At 33.4% G+C, this 26,861-nt stretch overlaps 5 protein-coding genes across 12 annotated transcripts; 2 read left to right on the top strand and 3 right to left on the bottom strand.

Annotated features, from left to right (window-relative positions):
• Positions 1-210: 210 nt before the first annotated feature.
• On the bottom strand, positions 211-3,459 carry LOC128670655 (uncharacterized protein). The gene is made up of 5 exons (XM_053746492.2): positions 3,119-3,459; positions 2,532-2,656; positions 1,694-1,868; positions 1,076-1,273; positions 211-635 (listed from the first exon to the last, which is right to left on the bottom strand). The coding sequence occupies exons 1-5, from the start codon at positions 3,296-3,298 to the stop codon at positions 270-272; spliced, it is 1,044 nt and encodes a 347-aa protein (XP_053602467.1). The 5' UTR covers positions 3,299-3,459; the 3' UTR covers positions 211-269.
• A 239-nt stretch (positions 3,460-3,698) lies between these two features.
• Positions 3,699-7,316, top strand: LOC128670654 (histone-lysine N-methyltransferase 2D-like). 4 transcript variants are annotated; one of them, XM_053746488.2, is made up of 6 exons: positions 3,699-3,994; positions 4,071-4,313; positions 4,493-4,794; positions 5,012-5,572; positions 5,774-6,133; positions 6,351-7,316. In XM_053746488.2, the coding sequence occupies exons 2-6, from the start codon at positions 4,073-4,075 to the stop codon at positions 6,495-6,497; spliced, it is 1,611 nt and encodes a 536-aa protein (XP_053602463.1). In that variant the 5' UTR covers positions 3,699-3,994; positions 4,071-4,072; the 3' UTR covers positions 6,498-7,316. The 4 variants fall into 4 exon arrangements, with proteins under 4 accessions (XP_053602463.1, XP_053602464.1, XP_053602465.1 ...); XM_053746489.2 differs by having other exon boundaries at positions 3,794-3,990; XM_053746490.2 differs by lacking the exon at positions 3,699-3,994 and having other exon boundaries at positions 4,175-4,313; positions 4,449-4,794.
• On the bottom strand, positions 6,666-8,894 carry LOC128670656 (mpv17-like protein 2). The gene is made up of 3 exons (XM_053746495.2): positions 8,524-8,894; positions 8,201-8,439; positions 6,666-7,921 (listed from the first exon to the last, which is right to left on the bottom strand). The coding sequence occupies exons 1-3, from the start codon at positions 8,750-8,752 to the stop codon at positions 7,781-7,783; spliced, it is 609 nt and encodes a 202-aa protein (XP_053602470.1). The 5' UTR covers positions 8,753-8,894; the 3' UTR covers positions 6,666-7,780.
• Positions 8,895-13,445: 4,551 nt separating this feature from the next.
• LOC128670830 (uncharacterized) lies at positions 13,446-15,702 on the top strand. Of its 3 annotated transcripts, none has more exons than XM_053746830.1 (2): positions 13,446-13,526; positions 13,765-15,702. In XM_053746830.1, the coding sequence occupies exon 2, from the start codon at positions 13,781-13,783 to the stop codon at positions 14,600-14,602; it is 822 nt and encodes a 273-aa protein (XP_053602805.1). In that variant the 5' UTR covers positions 13,446-13,526; positions 13,765-13,780; the 3' UTR covers positions 14,603-15,702. The 3 variants fall into 3 exon arrangements, with proteins under 3 accessions (XP_053602805.1, XP_053602803.1, XP_053602804.1); XM_053746828.1 differs by having other exon boundaries at positions 13,481-13,616; XM_053746829.2 differs by having other exon boundaries at positions 13,485-13,590.
• A 4,408-nt stretch (positions 15,703-20,110) lies between these two features.
• On the bottom strand, positions 20,111-26,740 carry LOC128671009 (CD151 antigen-like). Of its 3 annotated transcripts, none has more exons than XM_053747078.1 (9): positions 26,625-26,740; positions 25,626-25,710; positions 24,432-24,530; positions 22,503-22,634; positions 21,807-21,881; positions 21,616-21,692; positions 21,238-21,325; positions 20,760-20,925; positions 20,111-20,500 (listed from the first exon to the last, which is right to left on the bottom strand). In XM_053747078.1, exons 2-8 carry the CDS (start codon positions 25,695-25,697, stop codon positions 20,791-20,793), a joined length of 678 nt encoding a protein of 225 aa, XP_053603053.1. In that variant the 5' UTR covers positions 25,698-25,710; positions 26,625-26,740; the 3' UTR covers positions 20,111-20,500; positions 20,760-20,790. The 3 variants fall into 3 exon arrangements, with proteins under 3 accessions (XP_053603053.1, XP_053603052.1, XP_053603051.1); XM_053747077.2 differs by having other exon boundaries at positions 26,584-26,726; XM_053747076.2 differs by lacking the exon at positions 26,625-26,740 and adding an exon at positions 25,966-26,541.
• Positions 26,741-26,861: the final 121 nt, after the last annotated feature.

Raw genomic sequence — 26,861 nt, 5'->3', positions numbered from 1 at the left:
GGTATGACAAAATATTGTTTGTTCTGAGTATCTACTTAATACATTAATGTAATCTGCAGATCCCGAGTTTTATTTTTATCAAACTTATAGTTGACGTTCGAGCCGAATTGCGCTCTTTCATAGAAACCTATTGAAAGTTATACATATATTGTCTAAATTAACAAAATAGAGAAATAGGGAGTTAAAGTAGGAGTAAAAAAATATACATAATTACTTATGTAATAAATAATTGTAATTACAAATAAAGAATATATATTTCCTTATGAATATCATTCTTGAGGCTTATGCCTCACTTTCAAGTTAATTTCAATAACTACAAGTTTCTTAAACAGTTCTACTAAATCATTTCTGACATGGGATTTAATTTGGTTTAGTCTTCCTCCACCTGCTCCGTTTATTAATTTGAGTATCCTTTCAGACGGACACTCAACAGAAACAGAACAAATAATTTTATCTTCTTGTGTACTATCATAATATTCTAGTTCAGTTTTAAGGCTGTAAGGGATTTCTTGTGACAAAAAATCGAGAAACTTGGCCCTCACGGCTTCTTCTACAAGAGTCTCTGGTCGCTGGTCGGTCCATTCGGCCGGTGAATACTGAAGTGACGCCGGTTTCGCATTGCCAATTAAGTAGTCCTAAAAAACACAAATTTTAATTAGAATTTTCAGATTAGCAAAGCATCCTATGATTATTATCATTTAAATTACACATCTAAGTCACAATTATTATTTTGTTATATTTAATTAAAATCTGATTTTAAAAAAAAATATATAAAAATATTATTTTACCTTTCAAGTGGAATGTAAAGGCAAATATATTTCATAAGTACCTAAATAATATTCACTATCTTGCAAAAATATCTGTTTATTAGTAGCTTATCAAAGCAGAACCAAAGACTACAGAAAGAAGTGTGTAACATTTTAGCTTTTAGTCTTTGGTTCTGCTGTTTAGGTTCTCCTAAAATGTTACACACAGAACAGCACTTTATTAAAACTAACAGAATATAAAATGCAGACACATGGTTGCACCTTTCGGGTGAGTTAATTTTTATTTATTATTTAATGTGACCACAAACCTTTATTTCCTTAACTCCATCTCCATTTAAAGCAGACACTAAGAAAACATCAGAAAAATTACTGAAGCCCTTATTGTTTTCTTCATTGTCCTTATTTTTATTTCTCCTTGCTTGAGGTATTGGATTGCCAGCAATTTGACCGTTAGTCAAACTTTTTATTAAATGCAGTAACTGCTTCTTAGATTTCAATGTATCAACCTGAAACAATCAATATTTTTCAAACCTTTATTTAAGTCAAGAATAACTCATTTAAATAATTTTATTAACATAGTTTTGACTAATTTATGAATATAGAAAGATATAAATGTGTATTGGAAACATGGAAAACATATTTTTTTAATATAATTTGTGTGTGTTGTCAATCTAGCTTTGTTTAGTTTAGTAAAACTTTTTGAAATGGTCAAATATATAAAAAATAAATGTTTTTTCACCATCTAGCTATTATCGAGTCCAGCCAGACCCATACTTCACCTGGAATATTCACTTTATCATTTATAATTATATTTTAGGTACAATATTGTTCAAACAACTCTTGCCACAATATAAGGGCTGAATTAGCAGTGTAATGAGGATATCCAGTAGATTTCCTTATTATATTTATATTGGTACTAGAAATACCTTATTCAGAATCAGAAAACTAGGTATATGTTTAACTGCATCCAACATTTGTATTACATCTCTATGAATAGTATCCACAGTGTGACGGTTTGCAACATCATGCACTACTCCAATGACATCCGCACATCTAAGGCTTTTATGGCAAGCTCCCATCATAGATGCTGGTAATTTATATCTGAAAAATAACACAAATATTTAATAAATAAAGAAAATTAAATTTTAATAATTGAACACAACAAGGTTTGACAGTAATTATTTTATGCTATTCAAACATATTATTTAATTCCATCACAAACATTGTGCCTAATTTCCTATCATTATTTATTTTTTATAATTTGTATATGGAAACACCAAAGAGAGGTTTCAATATGAATGCATTAGGCTTATTGGTGGAATTTAGACTGCATTAGAATCTAAATTTGACCAAAAAACCTAGAAACAGTTTTAATTAGACCTTTGAGATTCACAACTCAAGTCTATGTTAGATTCCTTTGTCGGGATATAGATGTGATAAATTATCTTAAACCACATATTGTGTCTGTGACAAACTCTCTCATCTGAGTGATAGTTACTTTCTCAGCTACGAATAGAGCATCTGATTCCAGGTTGTCTGTGTCTGTGACCTACACAAATATGTATTATTCATAATTGTTAGTCCTGTAATTCCAATCTTCCAGGTCCAGGGCCATCCAGGTCTTATAGATTCTACAGCTTTCTAGCTTGATCTTGCAGCATTCTTCAAAATTATAAAATTCAGTTAAGTATACCAAATTTTTCTTATTATTTTGGTTATTTACAATATTCATAGTAATCTTTAATTATTCATGCTTTGTCATACTTTTTTTGTTCCTTTTCAGATACAACTCCTGGGGTATCCAAAAATATAATCTGAGTATTATTTTCAAAACACATTGCTCGAATCATCTTAGTTGTAGTATGCACTTTATTGGATGCTGCACATATCTGGAATTTGAATGTTACAGTTTAGCATAATTTAAATATATTATCCAAATTTGCTTTTATTAAAATTAAAGCATACTTTAAGCTAAAATGTTTTTCACTATCACACTATGTAATATTTGCCAGACCAAGAGAGGTAGAGCATACTATATTATAAATGTTTGTTACTCTCTTACACAAAATCTACTGGATGAATCGTTATGAAATTTGGTACACAGGTAGAATACACATAGGAACTTTTTATTTCCCTGGCGCAGCTGGTATGTCCACATATTTTTAACATCATACACATACATATCTCTCCCAACGCTTTCCAGTTTGCTTCCTGGCTTCCAAAGCTCAACTCAACAACTAACCAAAATTCAAAATTAATTCTTAACACTATTAGGTATGTTATACGTACGAAATATAAGAACAGTAGATATATGTTATATATTATATAGTAGGTATTCGATAACTGCTTACCTTTCTCTCCACAATATTATTTATTAATGTACTTTTTCCAGAGTTAGGGGCACCAATTATAGCTACATTCACAACCTTTCCCACATGCTTTTCTACTTGTTGTGGTTGAGATGAATAAAATATTTGAATACACTTCAAAGATCTAATATACGAGAAGCGAAAAATTTTAAAAGAAAACATTTTGAATATTTATATAATGCATTAAGCTTTAAAAAAATATATGATAGTCTAAAATATTTATTTCCAAACGGTAGGTAGGTATGTATTGGGTATCTATTGCAATGGATGGAAGAAAATCCGAAAATCTTTCCTTCGATACGACTCTAAGCATCGACTTGACTGTTGGACCAATTTGACAAATCAACTAGACATTGACAGTAACAATGTTTAATTTTTAATCGACAACCGTTCGAAGTACATACTAAATCCATCACGGATTTAGTACGTACTTGAGTACCTACTAATTCCATGCGTTTACTAAACCCTACTTAACCATGTGAAAAAGGCTTAGATCTATCATGGAAAACGACTTCAGAAAACCTGATTCGGAAACCAACGTGTTTGGTTACTTACACTTAGTAGTAGCAAAAATAGTGAGTTGAGTTTAGGACATCTTTGCCAAAGAAGAAATAAGTACCTATGCACAAACTTAATTTCTCTTTGCATCCTTTGCATAGACAAATTAAGTTTGCTTTGTTGAGCTTATCTATTTTAGTTCTAAGGAATTAATAAAATTTCCTTTTTATTTTGGTTGGCTTCAACCTAGTCCTATCCTAGAAGTGTTTCAGATATATATTTTATGAGACATTCAAAGAAAGTGCAAATTTTGTAACTAAGTGTGGCATTCAATTCGCCGGCATGATTTTGCACAGGCAGGTAAATAGGTGCTAACTCGATTAATTCAAATTTCCTAATCCCAATGCTTTTTGTTCTCACAAATTATTAATTTCAGAAATGTCCGAGATAAAGCATAAACAACAGATTCTTGCAGCAATCGATCATTTACGTTCACGTAAATCGCGTCCAGATTTATACCGAATTTGCAAATTTATGTTAAAGTGTTATAAAGTAACACCTAAAGACACCAAAGCTGATCTCAAGCGTTGTTTGAAAGAGAAGAGCATATTTAAGGTTGACTACAAGGATAATGTAAGCTATCGTAACGCTGCAAAGTGGAGAAAAAAATCTAATCAAAGTAAGTAGAGGAAAACATTATTTAGGAAATAACTTTTATGTGAAAGTGTTCTAAATATAATAATCTGCCTATACTGTGAATAACAACAATTTTTTATTTGTATATGATTATAAAGTTTTTTATTTGTGCATGCAGCTTGACCTAATATTATTATTTCGAAGATTGCTCTTAAAATACAGAAATGGCGAGTACTTCAGCTTCAAGTGAACGGAGAATTATAACATCAGCAATCGCTACTCTCATATATCAGGACCAAAGTTTCTTAGAAAATGGAATCTCTTTTGAAGATTTGGTTAGGGCTGCAGCATCTCAGGAATCTAAATACTCAAAGAAACAATTAGAAACTATCATCAATAAGGAATTATCATCTGGAAGTCTTGTGAAATTGCCAAATGGTAATCTTGCTCTAGGCCCTGCAGACCATGATGGTGACAGCTCAGATAGTTTTAAATTTGAATACAATATGGATTCAAATACCAAGGTGATATTTTTTCTTCAATAAAATTTCTATTGGTTCTTTCATCTGAGTTATATTTTGGAAGCTACACATGTAGCTGTATTTTATTATGATTTGAAAGATTATTTAGATTTATTGAACAACATGAATTTGATTATTTTGATCACTTAAATGACCACAAACTCATTCTAAAATGGAATTTAAAATATTTGTTCTGTAAAAATTTTCTTTAAAATTATAGATGACATCTTCGGCGAATTCTTCATGCCGATCATCACCACAAAGAATGAGAGGACGCCCAAAGAAGAGAGGGGGTGGATCATCAAACAATGTTAGTAACAGCACTAGAAACTCTGGAGTTCGAGTTGGTGAAAGAAGAAAGATGGCTAAAAAAGTATTTGATCCTTCAGATAACAATGTGCCAAGCAAAAGGAAACGGGGTAGACCAGTGGGGTCTTTAAATAAAAGTACAATCAAGAAAAGACTGATGGGTGCAAGTCATAGCAAACCAGATAAAGAAGGCACTCCGCCATCTGATGGTCAAATGTCAGATGGTAGTGCTGATGAAATAGAACCTGAAGAGCCTATCCCTAATGAAACTTCTGGAGGAGTTTGCTCTGTCTGCCACATTCAGAAAGCTAGGGGTTCAAATGATAGACTGGTGGAATGCCGAGATTGCAATAACAAAGCTCATTTGAGTTGTCTCCAGTCTGGGTCAGGTATCTTGAAACCACGTCCAGATAATACATGGCAGTGCCCACATTGTAAAACTTGTGTTGTTTGCTGTGAAACAAATGATGCTGTAAGTATTCTATTACATATTTGTGTTTTTGACTGATCTATTAATTAAATTTGAACCTTTAGAAACAAAACTTTATCACAGTTAGCAAACCTATGTCAATCAAATGGAAACATAATTAGATGTCACCACTTCCCTGTTCAGTTAATATAATAAAATATATTGATAAATTGATTTTCTTTAAAGTATTTTCTTTTTTTTCAGGGTATCTTGACTGTCTGCAGTATTTGCTCAGATGCATATCATGCTCTTTGTCATGCTCCTCGAATTCCCGAAAGATTGAAAGCATGGGATCAGTGGGAATGTAACAACTGCTTGGAATCACGCCCAACAGTGATGGGCTCACCGGCTATCATTCCCAGCAATATAGACTATAATTCACAGAATTCACCACCAGTTGATCCATTTTTAAAGCCTCATGAGCTTGATAGAACTTCTTCAAAATTTGGAGATGATGTTCCTATAGATCCTAGCTTGCCAGACATAACAAATTGGACAACTGAGGATGTTTATGAATACTTCATTAAACATTTGCCTGAAGCAGCACCTATTCTAAAAGAACAGGTAAGTTCATGGCCTATGAATATATCTTCATATCAATTATTCATACTTTAAAAATATAGAATAGAAATAGTGGTGGCCCAGTGGTTAAGTCTATCCATCTGTGATTGACAAGTTCCAGATTCAAATCCTAGTCCCACATGTGTTTGTATACCACTATATCTAACTCAAGTATAGTAGTTTTCACAGACCAACACTGATAATAATGTAATATTTCCAGGAGTTTGATGGTCAAGCTGTAAGTATGGCAAGGCGAGCTGATATAGTGAAAGGTTTAGGACTTCCTCTTGGACCTGCACTAGCTTTGTACCGGATTATTGTTAAACTGCAGACAAGAAAGGATGACTGGACAATGTGCTGGGGCTAAAAAGGTTTACCTTGGATTTGCACTAACTTTATACCACATCATAATTAAGTTAAACTGGGGACAAGAAAGGATTAATGTGCTGGGGCTAAAAAGGTTTACATAAGGTTTTACATAAGGTTTTACAATATCAGATAGGATGACAAAGTCAGATAATTGAAACAAATATGCAAACTCTATGTAAAATGGATATATTCAAGATCATTGTGATAATTCATAGACTGTAAACATGAAAGCATTATCACTGTAATTTTCACTAGTGTGTCTAATATTATAATTTCCTGTCTTTGTCTATTTTATAAAATGTTTATTTTGATGACAAAGACAGGAACTTATAATCAGTATAGTTACTGAGATCTGAGATGACAGAAACTCCAGCCAGATAGCCTAAACAGCCTGCTTGATCAAATCACAGATTATATAATAGTCTAAATAACTATGTCTGAGCTTGTTTATCGCATGCACCTTAGTGTGGTGCCCTGTTGTATAAATATTTAATACATACTAAATAATATAATAAAGTTTGGCTTTTATTACATTTTAAAAGTTTTGAAACATTTATCTGCTAATGAGCATACATGTAAATACAGAAACATCCCACACTATGAGCAAAGTGCAATGATAATTATGTTCTTTAAAATATTGTTGCACCACTTATCAATGTTTAAATAGATCAAATTATAAGATGGTGGAATTTATCAAATCTTCATTATATTCTTTTGTTCTAATTAGTTGCATATGATATTTTCTATACCTAATACTTCTTAGCTATTTATAGGAATTTATAATCATTGTTTATAAAAATAAAAAATAAAGTAAGAATAGGCCCTTTTTATTTTCGAGATTACAATCAAATTCTATTGTGATAGCATTTAGAAAAATCTTGTTAAGTCAACAAAATAAACTGCATAGTTAAATCTACACAACTAGTTACAACATTGTAGTATCAAATTGGAATAAAATCACAATATGGAAATGATATTTCAAAACTTAACCAATACATTATTCTTTCATAATAAATAATTAACTACTATTCAACTTAATGATAGCTTTTATTTGTGTTTACAATCAAAGTCACTTTTGCAGAGCAGTCATGGTAGTGGCAGAGTGTTCATAATATATTTGGGTTTCATGAATCATTATAGTTTATTCATGTTCTCAAGATTTTTGTAAAACACCTTGCTTCATTTTAAAAATATTTTTCTCCCAAAAAGTAACTTTGATATGGACATAATATTATAATTGATCATAAAATTGTGCTAAAATCATTTCCAACACTACATTTTTTAATGTTGGTCAAAATGTTTCATGTATGACAAAAATACATTAAAGACCATTGTTGCAACATTTATATAAAACACTCTGTATTGTGTTGGTAAAAAGTAGAAGTTTATAAATTGTACTGGAGGCCAAAATAGACAATCTCCCTGAAACAAAAAAAAATAAAGTATTACTATTTTCCATTTGAAAAAGAAGTAAACATAACATATTTTTACTATAACAAGGACAGCACAAAAATCAAGTCTTCTCTGCTACTGCAGTTTACCATGTTTAGAAACTCTAAACTTAACACATATTATCAACAAAGCCATTAACAACACAATACAAAAATATTGGAAATTAATAATTGACAAAATTGATAATTTGAATTGACATTGCAAATGCTACAACCATTCTTAATCATATGACTATAAAAAGATGCTTACCAAGTAAACATATTTAAACTTTTGTACTATTTCCTCTGTACTTTTGCTAAATGATTTCTCTTCTAGCACTCCCATTCCATAGAAGAAAAAGATAATTGTAGCTGGAGATGCAAAAGCTTGATCACATAATATTTTTATTGCAACAGTTTTAAGATTACATTGTGGGAAAATCTTATCTAACTGTGTGTAATAAAAGTGATGCAAAGGCCCCATTAGGGTTCCAACTATAAACATTCTAGCTAAAATAAAAAAATAACATATTATATTTTCTTTCAATTATTTGTAAATAAACTTTACAAAGATATAATTTCGAATGACTTTACCTACTCGTGCCCAGTCATATCTAAAAGGTAAAATTTTAGCTTCATATTCGATTTCCTGCTGTATTAGGTCACCAAGAGACATACATCCTCCTGATGTAATACTGTTAGTAAACAATAAATTCTTTTTGAACATGTAATTTACTCCTCGGCGAAGTGAAGAAATCGATCTTCTATGATTGTGGAACAAATTCACAGTTTGTCTTACTCTTATACAGCTTCTCAGGAACATTTTTTAATAACTACGCCTTAAAATATGACTCATGAATTCTATGCCCCTTTACATAATTCAAACCAAAAATCATATATTTTATTTAGCACTTCTACATAATTTCTATGTTAATTAGAGGCTTAGACATTTTTTAAATCATAAATTGCGCTCACTCTGCATATGAGATATTAAATTTAATATTATCTACATGTAGTAGATATGTACGAAATATTCATATGCAGAGTAGGCAATGACATTGACATGCCTGTGAGTTGCCACCTTGCTAAATAAATCTGTAGGTATAGTGAGAGCTAATAGATCCCATCCATGGAATTAGTAGGTACCTACTAATTCCATAACCTATCACAAGGAGAATAGCTATCATATCTTCTTATAATATAAACATATTATAAGAAGATATATATATATATATATCTAAGCCACAAAATTATAAACATAACAAAAACTACAGGGTTTTCTTAACATAAGTAAAATATTTAAAAAAATATTGGTCAAACCTGGCCTCCGCTCAGCAAATGCCTAAGTAGCAAATCCATATATCAGGAGCCTTACCATTATCTCTTAACGCGATCCACTTTGCGACCTAATCGCAATTCGATCCATGGAATAGGGCATATTTCGCGAAGCTCAGTGCAGATGGCGCTACTGATATAACTACCATACACAAACATTGCCAATAGAGGCAAAAAGCGCCAATATTCAATATTGTTGCAGATTTACGACCAAAAATACCTTCTACGAAATCGTGATGTGAGTTTAAAGGAAAAAGGAAGGGTTTAGTGGATTATCCTGAAAACAATAACATTATTTTAGGTTATGTTCTGCATTATTTGGTGATATATATAAACTTGATTTTGACTAAAGGTCTTACCTGTATGAAGTCCATATTTTAATAAGTCTTCACGTGTGAAGTGTTCCGAGCTTATTTTCGACCGAATTCCGAAATTTTACAACGTGAGTTCCGCCTCACGTATTACGAAATATAGGGAAAAATCGTTTTCCATAAGATAAAAAGCTTCGAAAACTATGAGATACGTCCCATAATTTTCAAAACGATTTTTCCCAATATTTCGGCACCCGAATATACTACATTGTTGTATATTTTCACAAACGAATGCTTACATAATGAAAGGATTAATAAAGTACTCTAAAATAAACGTTTTAATCGACATAGCAAAAGGCGACAAAGCTTTTGTGTACCTAACATACAGTACTGTACTCTGCCGGGATAAATGTGCAGTAATACTCAACTCCAGGTAACATGAAATTAGGTACCCACTACCTATTAATTTCATGTTACCATCTCAACACCACCACAGTATTGCCACTTGCCATCATGAAGGACACAAGACGTACCCTGTATCACAAAACACGTGATTGTCTGATTATATATATTAATAGTGTAGCCGAAGAATCGATGATTATACAGGTGTCCGATATCGTCAATATCGCCACTTGTTCATCACTACATGTCACTACATCACATTCATTCACATTCACATTCATCTGTCACAATATTCCGTAAACGCATCAAAGAGTTTACTTTATTGCGGCAAATTGAGGGCAATACATTGAATTATTTTTAGGTTCATATTTATACTTTATATATATATATATATATATATATATATATATATATATATATATATATATATATATATATATATATATATTTTCCATAGCTTCCATGTAATTTATCCTTATTCCTTTTTTTTCATTTTTTCCTAAGTCATATGTTTAATCCTATTGTTTGCTGTTGTTTGTTTTTGTTTGTTTCTGTTTCCGTACATATTAACTTGTTTATTTTGCCACCATACCTACTTTTGTATTTGGTTCCAGCTGAAAATCAGCGCCTTGGCTTGATACCATGGCACTATGCTGAGCTGGTCGCCATTTCGGCTTACATATTTTATTCGATATATATTTGTTACTCTTTTGTATGTTTGGATTTTATGTGTTTGCCGAATAAATGATTTGTTTCTTTCTTTCTTTCTTTCACTGTCACATGAAATAGTGAATATTACGCAAACCTTGGCGTAGATGGCGACTGGTACAACTTCGGTAAACAAACATTGCCAATGGCGCGAAGAGCGCCAATTTTCAATATTGTCGAAGATTTGAGACCAAAAAAACTTCTACGCAATCGTCGTGCGACTTTAAAAGAAAAGAAGAAGGATTATTCAATACTTAAGCTTCAGAACACAAAGTATTAAAGTGTAAAACACAATAACTTTATTATCATTCTTTAATTTATTGACACTATTGACATCACATTGCACTATTGTGGGATTGGGATATGTTTATTTTACACAATCAACAACTATTCAACCTAAAAACTATTCAAATAAAAAATAATAAACCGTCTATAGAGTCAACCTTTACCCGTGAAATGACATATTTGAATCGAAATCTATTTTTATCTTCACGTTCAGTACAGTCACTGAACTCTTAAAAGTGTACTCAAAAGCGATACTCTTTGTCGCTTTTGAGTACACTTTTAAGAGTTTACGTTCACTTTTAAACCATGAATAAACGGAAGCTACTTTTACTTTCTTTGGGATGCGGTTAACTGGTCCTGAAAATAAAAATTAAAAGGGAAAAACTTTTAAAGAAAAGCTTTTATTTAAATACTCCAAAAAGAAGATAATAAAATGTTCCTTTAAAATTTTAATTATCAAATTAAGTATAACCTCATTATACACAACACAATTTATATCATCATAAACCGAAGTTTGTTTTTTGTTTATTGTCGCGAAGTTTACTTGTGTAAATAAACTAGTACCTATTTAATTGAGCAAAATACTTATAGGCAAACCTCGACGACAAGCTTTTATGGCGGACCATATTTGATTTACAATGACGTCACATTATTTTTTGATTTACTCTCAACAAGCCCTTTCATTTGATACCCATATTATAGAAGTGCATAAAAAAATAACCTTTCTCCCATCTTGGATTTTCCGCCATATAGGATTTAGAATGACGTCACATTATTTTTCGAGTTAGTCTCAACAAACATTTGATACCCATATTGTAGAAATGCATAAGAAATAACTATTCCGCCATCTTGGATGGTCCGCCGAGAGAAAACGGAGTACCTACTAATTCAATGGTAGAGATAGATACCTACTCCGTACAACGCACTGTTTTTTTCAAACTCAAACTCAAATATCTTTATTGCAGTAACTGTGTAGTACACGGTGTGGCACATACAATACATATAGTTTCAACAGTTTACCCTTTCAGGCATGCAATATTAGCGTTATGTTACACTTATAACACATACTATATTTCTATATATGGATAAGTACGTGCAGTACTTACAAATTAAACTGTTTGAACAACTTATAAGTAATTTGTCTTTACACACAATATAATTATTTATGGAATACATACCAATTTATTCTCGTAAGGTACGAGTATTATACTCATAGTATTCATCCAAATTATAAAACACATGGTCTAATAACCAAGCCTTAAGCTTCAGTTTGAATAAGTGACTATTTTGGATACATTTGATATTTACAGGTAAATGGTTAATTCCAGAAATATAGGCACTTTTTTATACACTTCATTATTTACAATGGGAAGATACAAATCATTTTTATATAAATTTCTTTGGTTATCTCTGAGATCCATTTTTTTTCTAAAATATAACTTGTTATTTTGAACAAATACACATAATTCAAGTATATAGATATTAGCTAATGTTAAATAGCCCTTTTCTTTAAATATATTTCGTAATGTGTCATCTGCATACAAGTTATGTATTATGCGTATACATCTTTTTTGAAGCAGGAAAGTGGAATTTACATTAACAGAATTCCCCCAATAGATAATTCCATATGTGAGGTAAGGAAAAACATTTCCAAAGTATGCAGTTCGGGCAACTTCAGCTGAAGAGCTTTCAGCAAGTATCGAAAGAGCGTAACAGTAACTGGATATTGTTTTGTTAATTTTATCTATGTGCGCTTTCCAATTTAAGTTACAATCAATATTGACACCTAAAAAGTTTGTTTCGTTTACGTCTTCAATTTTTTTGTTAGTTTCATGAATATTTAAACTATATGGTTCCTTATTATAATTTCTAAACTGTATTATTTTTGTTTTTGTTAAATTTACTGTTAAGTTTATAGATTTAAAGCCAATTTACTGTACTATTTAATGTCTTGTTGATTTCTTCTTCAAATTTGTTTTTATCTTTAGTTGTATCAGATATGAATAGAGTTGCATCATCTGCAAACACGACGCACTTGTGTTGTGTAATGGATGGAAGTTCATTAACGTAAATAAGGAATAGGAGTGGACCAAGTATACTACCCTGAGGAACACCGAGAAGAATTTTAGCCTGGTCAGATTTGACTTCCTCTATTGTTTTGCTGATAGGATTATACTTGTCAATGACTACTATTTGTTTACGGTTGCTTAGATATGATTGAATTAAGTTAAGTGGTAAGCCTCGGATCCCTAGATTTTCCAATTGTTTAAGAAGAATGTTATGTTGTACGCAATCAAAAGCATTTTTTATTCCTTTGTTACATATCTCTTTTTTTTCATTTAAGTGTACCTAATTTAATCGAATGTGTGTCTTTTCGTCGTTCGTCTTCCCTATTGCTACACTGATATATGAGCGATTTTGTGAATATCGATAATATTTACCTATCGATATCTTCATGCTCTTTTGTGCATAATCAAAATATATACCTTTTTGACATTGACATTTATCATGTCAAGCAGAAAATCTCCATTGGATTTGTAATACCTATTTTGTTTTGTAAGTGGAATTTATTTTTAACCAACTTGATAAAACTTCGAGATCTGATATTGGCTTTGTAATTGTATGTGGTATTTTGTCAAAAGTGTGGTAAACAACTTTAAATAATATATTTTATGAGATCCAGAAAGTTTAAATCCATTTACATGCTGATCCTCAATACTCTCTCCATTTTCATTCAAATCTGTTTTATAGTGTTTATGTCACTGCTTTCTATGAATATTATAAAATATTTCAGTGGCAGTGCCCGTCAAATGGCAATGGCTGTCGTAGCACCCGCTCTCTTTGTTAATCACGGAGGAGGTCCTTTACCACTTTTAGGAGACAAAGACCATGCAGGATTAACAAAGTTTTTGCGCGATGAAGTTCAGAGACACATTAACCTAAATCAAATCAAAGGTATAATTTTAGTGACTGCCCATTGGGAAGAAAGTGTTGTAACCATATCCTCAGGAAGTCATCATAGTCTATACTTTGATTATTATGGTTTCCCTCCAGAATCTTACAAATATAAATATGACGCTCCTGGTGATCCAGATTTGGCGAATCGCCTGCAACAAGCACTAAAAAGTAGTGGCATAGATTCGAAATTAGATCCTAAAAGAGGTTGGGATCATGGAGTATTTGTTCCTATGATGTTAATTAATCCAAAAGCGGACATCCCTATTGTGCAAATTTCTGTTTTGTCAAACCAAGACCCTGAACAGCATTATAGGTTGGGAAAAGCCTTACATCAGTTCCGGAAAGATGGTATAGCGATAATAGGATCAGGCATGTCCTATCATAATATGAGAGAGTTCCGAACTCTGAACAGGAGAGAGGTTGTGAATGAAGAATTTGATGAATTTCTTAATAGAGTATGTACTGCTGAAGATGAGGTTAAAAGAAAAGAAGGGTTTGTTGCTTGGCGACAACAACCGGGAGCCACAGATGCTCATCCATTATATGCTGCTGAACACTTTATGCCATTAATTGTTATTGCTGGAGCAGGTGGAACTAAACCTGGTGAAAGAATCTTTAACTGGGACTTGAGTGGTGCATTTAGATTAAGTGGTTTTATCTGGAAACATGAATGATTCAACAGCACAGCCTCACTATAGCATGAGACTTGAAGCTTTTCTCTGAAATTTCATGATATTGCCTTTAGAAATTGTTCTGAAGCTTACAATACCAAGCAAAAAGGGATCAAGCAATAAAATTGTCATTTAACAAATAAAATGTATGAAAATGTATTGTACCCATATAATTGGAATGCATTGGAATTAATGCATTGTTTTAGACAAAAGCCACACACATTGTTCCACCATCAGTCACTGCAAGTACGATTGTCCATCCAGAACACTTAATAAATTATTGTGTATCCTGATGTTACTGGTTACGTTAGAAGTCAATTTGAACATCAATCAGTTTGGGTTGCTAGCTGTGGCAAAAGGCAATATTTTATGAACCGATTTCAAATTAAAAATTCGCTATAAAATAAACAATTAAATCAAGTTGTAGTTATTAATAATAGGCAATACTTTAATTAAATAGACTTTTTTATCAAAGGCAAATTATTCTATTAATTGATTTAAAAAAATTTATTACACTCAAAGTACAAAAAATTATGACTCACAAAGACTTGTGTTGTTAAAGGTTGTTAGTTGTTGTTAATGTTTGTATTTATTTGAGCTTCAAAAACGTACATATGATTATGGAAAATATAGGGTTAGCCAGTTTTATCAAAAAAATCTAGAAAATAAAAAGTTTACAGAAACAAAGAATTTAATGTGGGGCCAATTTACACAACATTTAATTTTTTTTCTTTTTCTCTTTTTATTTTATTTTTTAACGATATCACAATTTTAACATAAGTACTTACATTGTTTTAACCAAACTAAGATTTATTATGATTTAATGATATTACGTACCTAAGTGTATTATTTTATTACGAAAATCTGTTGATAAACATAGGGTTATGTGGATGTAGGTACCTAATTAATCATTTTCTTTTCCAAATATTTGTTAGTCCTTAATCGATGTTAGTTGTTTGTGTATGGACAGGCATCAAGAATTGAGGTCGACAATCGGTCACTTGTGTTTACCGATAGGGAATGCCAAGGTTAGGTCAGAGATATTTATGAAGATATATTATTTACCTACATGTATATAAGAAAATATATTTTTGGATAAGTTACTCTTTTTTTTTTATCTTAATACCCAATCTACAAGCGGGCGCCCGCTACGTCGTCCACATTTAAGAAGTCGAAGGCTATGTTAAGTATTCTTGAAAGTATAATCTATATCGGTTCATCAAAATAGGTTGGTCCAATAATTTTGAGTCTGTTCATTTAAAAACTACAAAAATTAGCACCAGAAGTAACGTCGACGACGAAATTTTGTACCTAGTATATGTTGGTTAATTACCGAAGTGCGGCTACACCTATGTTTAGCCAGCTAGACCTAGGTGAATCCGGTCTCAGTTACACATAGGTGTGTCTTACTATTGGTTCAACTAGACCTAGTGCAGCCGATCTTCATTGGTTAATTCTAGGTGTATCGTGCTTATATCTTTGGCTAGACCTATATGTTTACCATAACGGCTGGACCTAGATTGGTGTGCCGGTATCGCGAATTGACTTAATTTTTCTGTCACATGTTGAATGCACCCATGGAATTAGAAGGTACTCCGTCGAAGTAGTTACTGTCCAAATTCAAATCATTTATTCAGAAATTAGACCTTCACAGGCACTTTTTCTCGTCAATGTTTATATTTATAGTTATTTCTCACAAGCTACAAACTACTGGCATTTCGGAACGACCACTGCTGAGAAGAAATGCCGAAAGAAACTCATTTGAACAGTGTTGGTCCCTATCATGCCAGATCGGCTTACCATTATTGTTTCTTACAATGTTGTTTAAATAATATATAAAAGTACATAGTCAAAAGCACCATGAATGCACCACCTTCCTGACGACAAAAAATTTTTTTTGTAAAATAAAAATATATTTTGCCAACTACCCACATGCAAATTGTAGCTTATTAAGTACACGAACCATCTATTTATAGGGATAGCGTGCAAGCAACGTGTTCCCTAGGGAATCAAAGCAGTATTCTTGTTATTTATTCAGGGGCTAGCGGTCGTTGACCCATTTAGCTAAATTGTTTGCAGTGGAAGTAGCCGTAAAAGCTAATTTTGAATAAATTAGCTCTCGTCATAGAAATGATTGTACTTTGCAAGTTTCTACTTATTTATTTTCTAATTTATTCACTTTCCGATGTAGGTATGATATGAAGACTGACACCCACCGACCCACCCATCTGATGGCGGGCGGTCACCGCAACGTTTGGACACTACCAAAAGTGCCACGCTGTACAGTAGGTACATAATAGAGTAGATGTCATTTTTTTATTTTGATGACTAGGTATTCGAAGACCCTTATATTATTAGAAATACCCACGGCTGTGATCCGTGAAAAAAAATACTGTGATATTGACCAATAATAACGACAATACTTTTAAAGATATGACAAAATACAATCACACATTTTTGGACTCGTCCAAACGCTCCATACTAAATGACACTCTAACTTGAGGTCACAATTTAGTACCTAATGTCTTAGCGAAAAAACTGTTCAATAGAAACCTTAATTATTGCGTTTATGCTTATCCGTTACTAATAAAAGTTGTTTCAGAATTTCAGTCTTTTACGATGGTTCCGTTTATTTTTATTATTTTATTTTTTGAAATTGACTTTCCAACCAATTTTAAATGTTCGTATGATCCAGCAGCATTTTTACAGTAGATTAATCACCATAATGATCATAAATATAAGTATATATTGTATCTATAGCATATATATTTTTTTACAATATTCTGACTATGGCATCTATAAACTAACTAGGGCGTGCGGTTTCACTCCATATAGCTGCTTATAGCCTTCTCTATCACCTTCCTCATGAAAGAGGTGAACTTAAGACAGATTTTTCTTTATTTCTAGAGTTTAGCGCGATAAAAAATCTTTACATAAGTACGAGTACTTCACATATGATTGATGATGCAAGCGAAAGCAACGTCACGAATAAAACAGCAACTACATCACATTTACGTGTTTTGATAGATAGGTAAGTGGTACAAAGAGTGCGCTAGATTAGCACGAGTAAATACCAAGTCAATCGAGAGGTACCTTATACTCTACTCATCTAATAAATAATTCAACAGTTTACCTACCTATAAACAAACAAACTAGGTTGAAGGGCCAGATGAAAATAGGTAAGTATCTACTTATTTTTTTGGTTTCTCGATTCTAAAGAAGACTAGTTTTTTAGAGATTTCCCCGGAATATGTAACAGATTCAGAATTCTTCATAAGTTCATGTCATGTTACTAAGTGGGTGTAAAGGTATGTAAGTAGGTAGCTCTTGTACCTATTAGGCACAAAATTTCGGGAAAGCCGAGAGTTGGTAAAATAACGAAAAAAATCAATGCATTCAAAACAAAAGCCAAACGAAATTTAAAACTTAGTACCTACCTAGCTGTGATTTTTCCTTTTGCCGTTTTAAAAATATTGTATGTACGTCCGAAGCCCCAACGATACATACATTTTTTATCCCTAATTATCACGCAATGGAACTGCAATCGATACTGCCATCGGATTGAGTATTGATATCAGAAGTACCTATCTAAATGTCGAATACCTAATTATTATTGTGGTATTAGAAAGAAATCCAACATCAGTGTTGATATAAAGGTCGGTTCTGATTTCGTTGTACCTATCTAATATAAAATATTAGGTATTTTCCATAAGTCTGTACCTAAATGGCCTGTGGTCGTAGACTATCTCGTAGCACTCGTAAGTAGACTGTCTACGAAAATTGTGAAAATTAAAACAAGCAGAAACTTCTCAGGATCTTATTAGGAACGACGTCTTTTAGCTTTTTATTTATTTATTTCATACATTATGTCTTACGTTAAGATCTAAAATTACACATGGTTTCTACCAATTTAATTTATACAATGCAGCTCTTGTGAATTTTGTCAAAGGACAACCAAATATGTCGATTTGTATTGCAACTTCATTTAATTTTAGAACCCTCAGCGCTCTAGTCAGAGGTGCATGTTTGAGCATATTCGTTCGCCCTTGTGTTATTGAATTTTATGTACAAAAATTCATATATCATATCATAATTTGAATATCTACTTGAATCATTGTCATTAATATGCGAGTACTACCTATGTTTATGTATCCATTATAGGTAAACATACGGTACTCCCAAAAAAATTGCAAGATTTTTTTATTAATTCATAGTTTATAGAAGGCTCAGGTATAAAAACAATTCATATGTGAGTGATCATTAGTTATTGGGGTTAGACATTTTAATGTAACGGTAGACGGTTCATCAGATAAGCTATGACATCCACACCATCGATTAGGTTCTCTCCCTGACACCCACCCTTGTTTTGTGCACATCTAGGTCAAAGTAATTATCGCATGTGCGTGCAATGGCATGCATTATCAGTGTCCAACGAAGGTGCCTTAGCAGCCAGCATAGCCTTAGCAGCTGATAGGCAAATAGGATTTTCAAGGAGGATTCATTTTAGGCAGACGGCCGGTTGTAAAATCGCCGCCGAATTTATTTTTGACGACCTCCGTGTCGTAGGCGTCATCACCGAGCCGCTCGTCCGTAATCTGGAGGTCCTAGCGCGGGCAAATAGGTACCTTAAGATTACAGATTTCGTTTCTGTGTCGTCGTCGATCCATCAGATCCGCGAAACAAGCCGTTGAATATATTGTCCATCCAAAAAGACCTATACCTAACGTATTAGTACGGGGATTAGGAATGTCCTTCTATCCTACGTATAAAAGGACATTCTTAATCTTGTTGAAAGGGATATTAATATTTTAAATTACTTCACTAAGTACTACTATAAATATAGCATATCCATAAACAATGATAAATTACACCCACCTCACGATACGACTATCAAAGTATCACAGCGATTATCCTTCGATTAAGGAACCTCATATCCAAAAATGCCCGATGACATGCCCGAAGAATTCCCAACACAAAACTTGAAGAAATTATTAATGTTCTTTGATTATAACTTTGAAAAGGTATACATTTTAATTCACTTGCTTTTTAGAAGTTCTTTTTTACAAGGTGGGTTCAGGTTTTACAAATTGATCAAGTGCAAGTTTCGTAAAAGCCTTTTGATGCCATACATAGGTTAGATGATGCATTATTTGACATGTCAGAAGTATCAGCAGTAGTATTATTGTATTAATGTAGGTAGGTACTGCTTAGTTGAAGAAACTGCATTCGCTCAGCTGTTCGTGTCGCATGAAATTGGGTCAGGCCGTCATCGATCCCGGTGGCACGAATATGAATGATTTATGGAAAATAATGGCGGGAAGCGTGTCGCAAATATACTTACTTCACTGTAGCTCCAGTGGGAATCGGCAGTCGATAGGTCCTAAAGTAGAATCATTCGTGCCTTATGAATTATGAACAAATATGAACCATGACGGATTTACTCTTAACTTAAGTACCTACTGAAAAATAAAGGTCAAAATGAAAACTCAAAGTAATTTTATTTAAGTAGGTATATTTTAAAAAGAATATTATTACAAAAAAAAATATTAGCAGGTGTAAGTGCTTAATAAAGTTTAATAAATACAAATGTCTGTTGAGCAGTATTTTACGCGGGTGCACCACAAAACAGCGAGAGGTTAGAACAGCGATCACACGCAATCGAAATATTCTGATCATGCATCGACCGCGAGGTGCACTAGGTTACGACATAAAGAACATTATAGCGTGGTGCTATAATGTTCTTTATGTCGTAACTCTGTCCTATTATTTACGGCTTAGTCTCAAGTCTGTCAAGCCAACCCAACCGTCCTCGGCCAAGCACTAGGACTATGACGTCATCATCTGCAGGCGCCACGCGAGGGTTCGGCCATGCCAGTTTTCGGATTCCCGGCGAAGGCGACGCTATAAATGTAGAGTAATAATTACACATCAATTTCATTTAAAATAAATAAAATTAATCAATCCTAGCATAAATAATCTCAAGTGGATTTATTTTAATTTTCGCTATAATAATTAAAACAAATTGATAAAACTGATGATGGCGCTCGCATGTGGGTTGGCCTAGTCATAATTATTGTTTTTATACTTAAAAACTAAATCTACACGAACTATTAATTATACAAATAAGCATTTATACGACAAGGAACATAATGATACTCACCACCTGTAACTTCGGCGCGTCGCTGTGATCGCTAGCTGTAAGAATGAGATGCACTTTGTCGTCGTAACAGTGCGCAGGAGAACAATAAGATGTGCAACCCTGCCAGCGAAGCATATAACGTTGTTTGATAGCTGGAAACCCACGAAGATATCGTTTGCCGACAGTCCTGAAACATGGGCCGAAGGCAAGAGGGTACTTATATTCGTGAATAAAAATAGATAAAAGTAGTGTTGTCCCTTTTCTTTATCACAGATAGATTGGTAGGTACTTGTCCAGTCTAGCCCTATGTTGTGTGGCTAATACAGTCGCACCAAACATATACTCAATTTACCGAGAAATTTCAAACATGTTATCATTTCAGTGTCCAGTCAAGTCATAATTCGAAACTTCCTAAGAAAATTTCCTAACATCTGTTATGCAACTTTATGTACCAAGTTGTACTTCTTTGTTACATTGGAAAGGCAAAATATTTAAGAACCTTGTCATATGCTAGCTGAAGAGTGCAATTATCTGGATAAGCATCTACTCCGCAGCAGGACCAGGGACGGGATACTTCTGCTGACGAACTGCGATAAACAAAATTTACTTTAGTGGAAAGTTCAATAAAGCAATATATATAACTATATAAATGTATGTGGTTCCCATTTCAGAGTCGTAGTTGTTTGTTTAAAACCTCAATTATTTGGAACTATCGGTCGTATTAGAAAAGATACGGTTATTGTATAGCTGTAGTGATAGCTAACATATATTGTAACGATAGAGAATCTACAAATTAAAGTAAATAGATAAGTACCTTATAAGTACTTAATAGAGTTTATTTCACCTAGTTGTTAAGTTTTATCCAGTACTATCTCACCTGGAATTATATTCACAGCATAACAAAATTAAACGTATTGCGTGTGTCCACTGGCCGTCTTGATCTTGTAAACCTTTCTAAAAAGAAATAAAAAATTTACTTTGCTTAGCATATAGATTTAAAAAATATGTAGAAGAAAAGTTTGAACTGTTTCATTAAAATAGAATACATTAGGTATCGCATTTACTAACCTCAATGAAACTGCTTGCGAAGTAATAGAATAATGCGCATTCCAGCAGCAAAAGTAGAAATATCAAGCTGGCGTACTGAAAAATTAAAAAAATATAATACCTTGTAGTATACATGATATGTTCAGTTATTAAGTAAGTAGGTACATAAGTATGAGTTGCCTAGCAGAATACCTACGATGAGCCATCAGTCGTAACTACCCTAATAGCAATTTTGGTAGGCATTTCGTAGGGCCACATACATGTCTTTGGTTGGACAACGGTTAGATTTGGCCGCATGGTGCTGAAGGCCCAACAACTTAGGGCCTATCTAATATACATAGTAGTAGTCTATACATAGTACTTACATATAGTGACATAATTATAATTAGGAATTAAAAACATTATATAAGTCGCACAATAAACATTTATTAAAATTGATAAATAATTAACATTATTTTAATTTTTTTATAATTATTTTAATATATATTCTCAATATGAATCAAATTAAATATACAAGTTGTATTTCAAGTACAGAGAGAAAGAAAAGTTCATTGTGGAATTGGAAAATAAAGACCAACACCAATCGGCCGGTAGAAATAGACAGCTGAATCTTCAAAATTGTATTGTTACGTTTTATGCTGACTTCGGGCTTTGCGGCGTCGCAGTCCCGAACACACGAACTTGCGGAGATGAGAGAAAAGGTATATAAATACAAACCATGAAGAGCAAGAATGGCGACCTACTGACCGCCCCTCGAAGCCCCATGATCGCTATGCATCCTATGACACTGCTCACTGCGGCAACACCCGCGCCCAGGCGAGCGGTCACCACTTGCGGCGGTAACAGAGCCTGTGGACAAATTGTACCTATAAATATTAATCGTTTATTATCATTATCTTCCTTACTTTATCCAATTATCTGGGATCCGCTGCCTGTTTTTACCATAATGCTCTTCTTCTATTTCTATTCGTATTTAACCTCACCCCCAACATCCTCATTATTATATGGTATTTTCCCTGACACAATCCATCCATCTCTTTTTATATTAGCCCTTCCTCTCCTTATATAACCATCCATTTTCATGATCAATTCCTTATTCAGTAAATGTTCATCTTCTCTCCTCATCCCGTGTCCACATCATCGAGTCCAACCAAACTAGGTAGGTAAGTTAAACTACTAATTTTAAACTTTCGCTTTGTTTTATTTCCGTTTTCGTTTCGGACTTTGTTACAAAGGTGGACTTTAAAATTTTACGTACAATTTAATTTATGTGTGGCTTGGTTGATGATGTGAAATTGTTAGATAATATCATAGTGTCATTGGTATAATGGTTATAAATAGGTTAATCGCAGATGCTCGATACATAATAGTTTAGCGTTATCATCGAGTATCGATTACTGCAATCGGGTCGAGACCTCATACCACACTGGGCTTTATTATGAAGTTGCAATTGATATATCTACGGTTGCTACATCGTGCGGTGTTGCGATATTTCATTTCTTCGTATGTTGTCGATGGGCTAGTGGCTAGTTATCTAATGAAGTTACTGGCGTTTTACAAGTAACCCTGTATTTATGTAAGTTTAGACAATGAATACAGATAATATAAAGGCCTAATAGCTGTTGCCCTTAGCTCGACCCGCGGTAGGAATTTTATCAAATAGGCCCATGGCTTTAAATTTCAAAGTGTAACGGACAGAGAGATAGACTAAATATACCTAGGTTTGGACGTGAATACCTTTCGTAACAAGACACCATCATCAGTTTTCCACGGAACGTGTCGTGACAACATTAACTGATGCGGTATCAGCCTGCGACTGGCACACGCTGCGAAATTGTTGCAAAGGGCTTGCTAAATTTGTACTTTCATATACCCAATGTTTTGAACCTAAAATAGTTTGATAACTCCCTTATACCAGTTCAATAGGAAACAGGGTTGTGTATTAAGTTTGACAATTATATAATCTGTACGGAACTGTCAGCACACAATCCGATCCGTCCGACTACACTTGACTTATTTTTCATAGTTCCCAGCAATTTTTAGGGTTTCGAAATATTGAAATCCTTATTCGGGTGTCTCTTATCGTCTAGTATATTATCTGGGCTATGTTCCGAGGTACTGTTTGACATGATGCCAACGGCCAAACTCCGTTAAGTACCATCTTGTAGCCCAAAATATCGTGAACATTACGCTATAAAACTCCCTTCCGCGTACTCTGAGATTGGGGAATGAGTGAATGTTCATAGACACACAAATATTGAGTTCTTCGAAAAAGGCGTGAAAGGATTTATTCCGGGCCGAAAACACGCGTTTTGCGCCCCCGAAGTTTCATCCATGGGCTGTGGTGTCTACTGCCCATCAGCTGTTTGCTTGCTTAGTAGTATAAAAAAATTCTTAGTTTTAAAAGTACTTTAAAGTTTCATTCGCGTTTCATTAGTCACCAGCTGTGACCCGTGGGAATTACGAAATTGGGCATTTTATTTCTCAAGAATTTCTTTCTCATGAATATATGATACAGTACAATGAATAAATACCTAAATTATATTTATATTGGACCGATGATGGGAATGGGAACTTCCAGTTTATAAACAAATTTTGAAGCTTTATATTCATTACCTGTATATGTAAGTTATATACGAATATTACCTTTACAACAGTGTACGGAATGGTTTGAATTACACCAGATAGAGTGCTGGGAGACGCCATTGCCCATATGCCGAAGGTAAGGAATGCAAGGCTCGCCAGCTGTAAACAAATCATTTGTAGGTTACTTATATCGAATTTCTAGGTAACTTCTGATAACTAGACATGTGGCTCCCGCTTTTGAACAGGACTACTCCACACCCTCCAATGGACTTCGTACGAGGTGGCTGTGGGACAGAAGACAGGGCTTAGACATCTGGGAGGAAATACAGTATTCCCAAAGAGGATTGAAAATGTCAGGCAGGCAACCGGTAATCTACAGCCGAATATTCAAAATTTAGAGATTACTTTTTTAACTGAACTTCGGGTTTAGGAGACATAACGGTAAATGCAACTAGGAACAAGAATTATTAAAATAGTTATTAAATATTCCCGAGGGATGTACATATTATAATATTGTCTGTATAACGTAATTTTCCTACCCCAGTAATTTGAAATTACCTTTATTGACCATAACGAAAAATATATACCTAGCAAAATTATATATAAGTACGTGCGTGTAGTAGAGGAAGACGGGGCTACAAGAATGGCTATTCCATCATGCATGCTTATCGACGGGCAAAAGTGATTTTATGTAATAGTATGTATTCGTGTCCAAAAATAGTACAAATCAGAAATATAAAAAATACCTACTTATTTTTTTTTCTAGGACATTATTATTATTAACATATCTATACGAGTACCTAAATATTTATTTATCACTTACCTATTTGTAAACAAGAAAATATTTTTAAATTAAATCACACACTACACAGTCACATAATATGAAATATTCAAAGACCCTGAAGAAGGTGAAGTTACGTCCTCGATCAACGATTCTTCACGGCCAATATCTAGGGTATTCAAGGCCTAGACAAGGCAAGGACAAATTAGTTTCAAAGGTCAAATTGCCAGAAACCTAATAAATATAAAACCTAATAATATAATAATTTTAACCTCTACATAAAACGTTGGTACTGGATTGGCGCCACCGTCGACTGGCTATTTCGTACTTATTACGAATGCCACAGTTAGAATGTGGCATGCAAAGGCTATGTCGCAAAATGTCTCATTCGCAAAATTTGGGCCCTTTATCCTGATTGTTTTACAGGAGTGGAGTCCCAAGGCACAGCTAATGAACAGTAAAATAATACTTACCACTACAAGAATATTGACTACAATCAAAACCAAAGCGGCAAATATTGACGTACAACTAGCTTTGTTCGCCATCTCATAGCCAAAGCTGGAAAGATAAAACAAAATCATTAATCCCAACTCTTTGAAACGAAGATTACACAACAGCTTATATTTAATTATGACGATACTATATGAAGAACCTCTTTCTCCTCTATAGTAGAGTGTCAATTTCCTTTAACGAAAACTAAAAGTTGAGTGGAGCAAAACTTTTTTGATTACCTAAAAGTTTTAATGCTAGTGGTATTAGTGTCGGGGCCAAGTAAATAAAACGTTATTTGCTTAGCTTTAGAAGTCTACTTACAGGTTGGGTTGCTTATCAATCTCTTCGATAAATAGACAAAATGTTGTCTTCGATAAATAGATAATCTTGCTCGCCTGTCTTCCTTTGTCAACCTTTTATATGACGTTCGTGTTGTAGGTTTGCACTCAGGTTATGATTGAAAATATAGCTTAACTTACTTCATTAAATAACTTTGCTCTGTCAACTATAAAAAAAATCACATGACTACAGAAAACATTGCGGTTGAGAAGAAAGGTTTGACCGAACTAATTGAAATATTTATTTTTTTCAAATAGTTTACGAGGTTTCAAATAATGAAAAACTACCTAAGCACTTCGATTTCGAATATATACTTTATGAAGTCATACTAAAACTTATATAAGTACATAAGAATATACGTATTTTCATTCAAAAATATAAAAATTATAACGCGTGCCGATTATTTTCCCGCGTATTTTCCGGAAATGGCGCGTGCTGTCTACCACGATGTGGAGACTCTACTGACCGACGACGATCGTACTCACGAATAGTGAGGGGTGGATGGCTATAGGTTTACATAAGGTAACTACTTATAGTTTTTCTTCCCTGATTTATTCGATATACTTATACGTAAGTATAATACCTACCTTAGGTACCTACCGAATATTTACTGCAGAAGGAAGAAGTCAAACGCAACTTACTGAAGCACTGAAGAGTAGAAGTAATCGTTGCCTATTGGTATTTATGAAAAAAAAGAAAACATGTGACCACGTGTACCCGTAGTTGGCGTCACACAAATTGGCGATGTGCACCACAACAAATTCCCCGAGTCCGTTATTATCAACGCAACCTCAAATGACCCTGCTCTTGGATATTAGTATTGCCAACTTTTGCATTTTGCAAAAATAAATGGTACTTAAGTAGATCATTAATTTAAA

Source organism: Plodia interpunctella, chromosome 6 (assembly GCF_027563975.2).
Source record: "Plodia interpunctella isolate USDA-ARS_2022_Savannah chromosome 6, ilPloInte3.2, whole genome shotgun sequence".
NCBI lineage: Eukaryota > Metazoa > Arthropoda > Insecta > Lepidoptera > Pyralidae > Plodia > Plodia interpunctella.
Note: the sequence above shows the minus strand (reverse complement) of the source record. Positions and strands in the feature narration are given on the sequence as shown.

What these genes read in the sequence shown, in the direction of transcription:
- LOC128671009 (XM_053747078.1), bottom strand. Translation starts at nt 25,697, where the DNA reads ATGGCGAACAAAGCTAGTTGTACGTCAATATTTGCCGCTTTGGTTTTG. An exon ending in TTCCGTACACTGTTGTAAAG is followed by an intron (nt 22,635 to 24,431) that starts GTAATATTCGTA and finishes ATTTGTCCACAG; the next exon opens with GCTCTGTTACCGCCGCAAGT. An exon ending in TCGCAAGCAGTTTCATTGAG is followed by an intron (nt 21,693 to 21,806) that starts GTTAGTAAATGC and finishes ATTTCTTTTTAG; the next exon opens with AAAGGTTTACAAGATCAAGA.
- LOC128670656 (XM_053746495.2), bottom strand. Translation starts at nt 8,752, where the DNA reads ATGTTCCTGAGAAGCTGTATAAGAGTAAGACAAACTGTGAATTTGTTC. An exon ending in ATATGACTGGGCACGAGTAG is followed by an intron (nt 8,440 to 8,523) that starts GTAAAGTCATTC and finishes TTTTTATTTTAG; the next exon opens with CTAGAATGTTTATAGTTGGA. An exon ending in AGTTTAAATATGTTTACTTG is followed by an intron (nt 7,922 to 8,200) that starts GTAAGCATCTTT and finishes TTTTTGTTTCAG; the next exon opens with GGAGATTGTCTATTTTGGCC.
- LOC128670655 (XM_053746492.2), bottom strand. Translation starts at nt 3,298, where the DNA reads ATGTTTTCTTTTAAAATTTTTCGCTTCTCGTATATTAGATCTTTGAAG. An exon ending in TCTGAAAAGGAACAAAAAAA is followed by an intron (nt 1,869 to 2,531) that starts GTATGACAAAGC and finishes GTTATTTTTCAG; the next exon opens with ATATAAATTACCAGCATCTA. An exon ending in GTTTTCTGATTCTGAATAAG is followed by an intron (nt 1,274 to 1,693) that starts GTATTTCTAGTA and finishes TGATTGTTTCAG; the next exon opens with GTTGATACATTGAAATCTAA.
- LOC128670830 (XM_053746830.1), top strand. Translation starts at nt 13,781, where the DNA reads ATGGCAATGGCTGTCGTAGCACCCGCTCTCTTTGTTAATCACGGAGGA.
- LOC128670654 (XM_053746488.2), top strand. Translation starts at nt 4,073, where the DNA reads ATGTCCGAGATAAAGCATAAACAACAGATTCTTGCAGCAATCGATCAT. An exon ending in GAGAAAAAAATCTAATCAAA is followed by an intron (nt 4,314 to 4,492) that starts GTAAGTAGAGGA and finishes CTTAAAATACAG; the next exon opens with AAATGGCGAGTACTTCAGCT. An exon ending in ATATGGATTCAAATACCAAG is followed by an intron (nt 4,795 to 5,011) that starts GTGATATTTTTT and finishes TTAAAATTATAG; the next exon opens with ATGACATCTTCGGCGAATTC.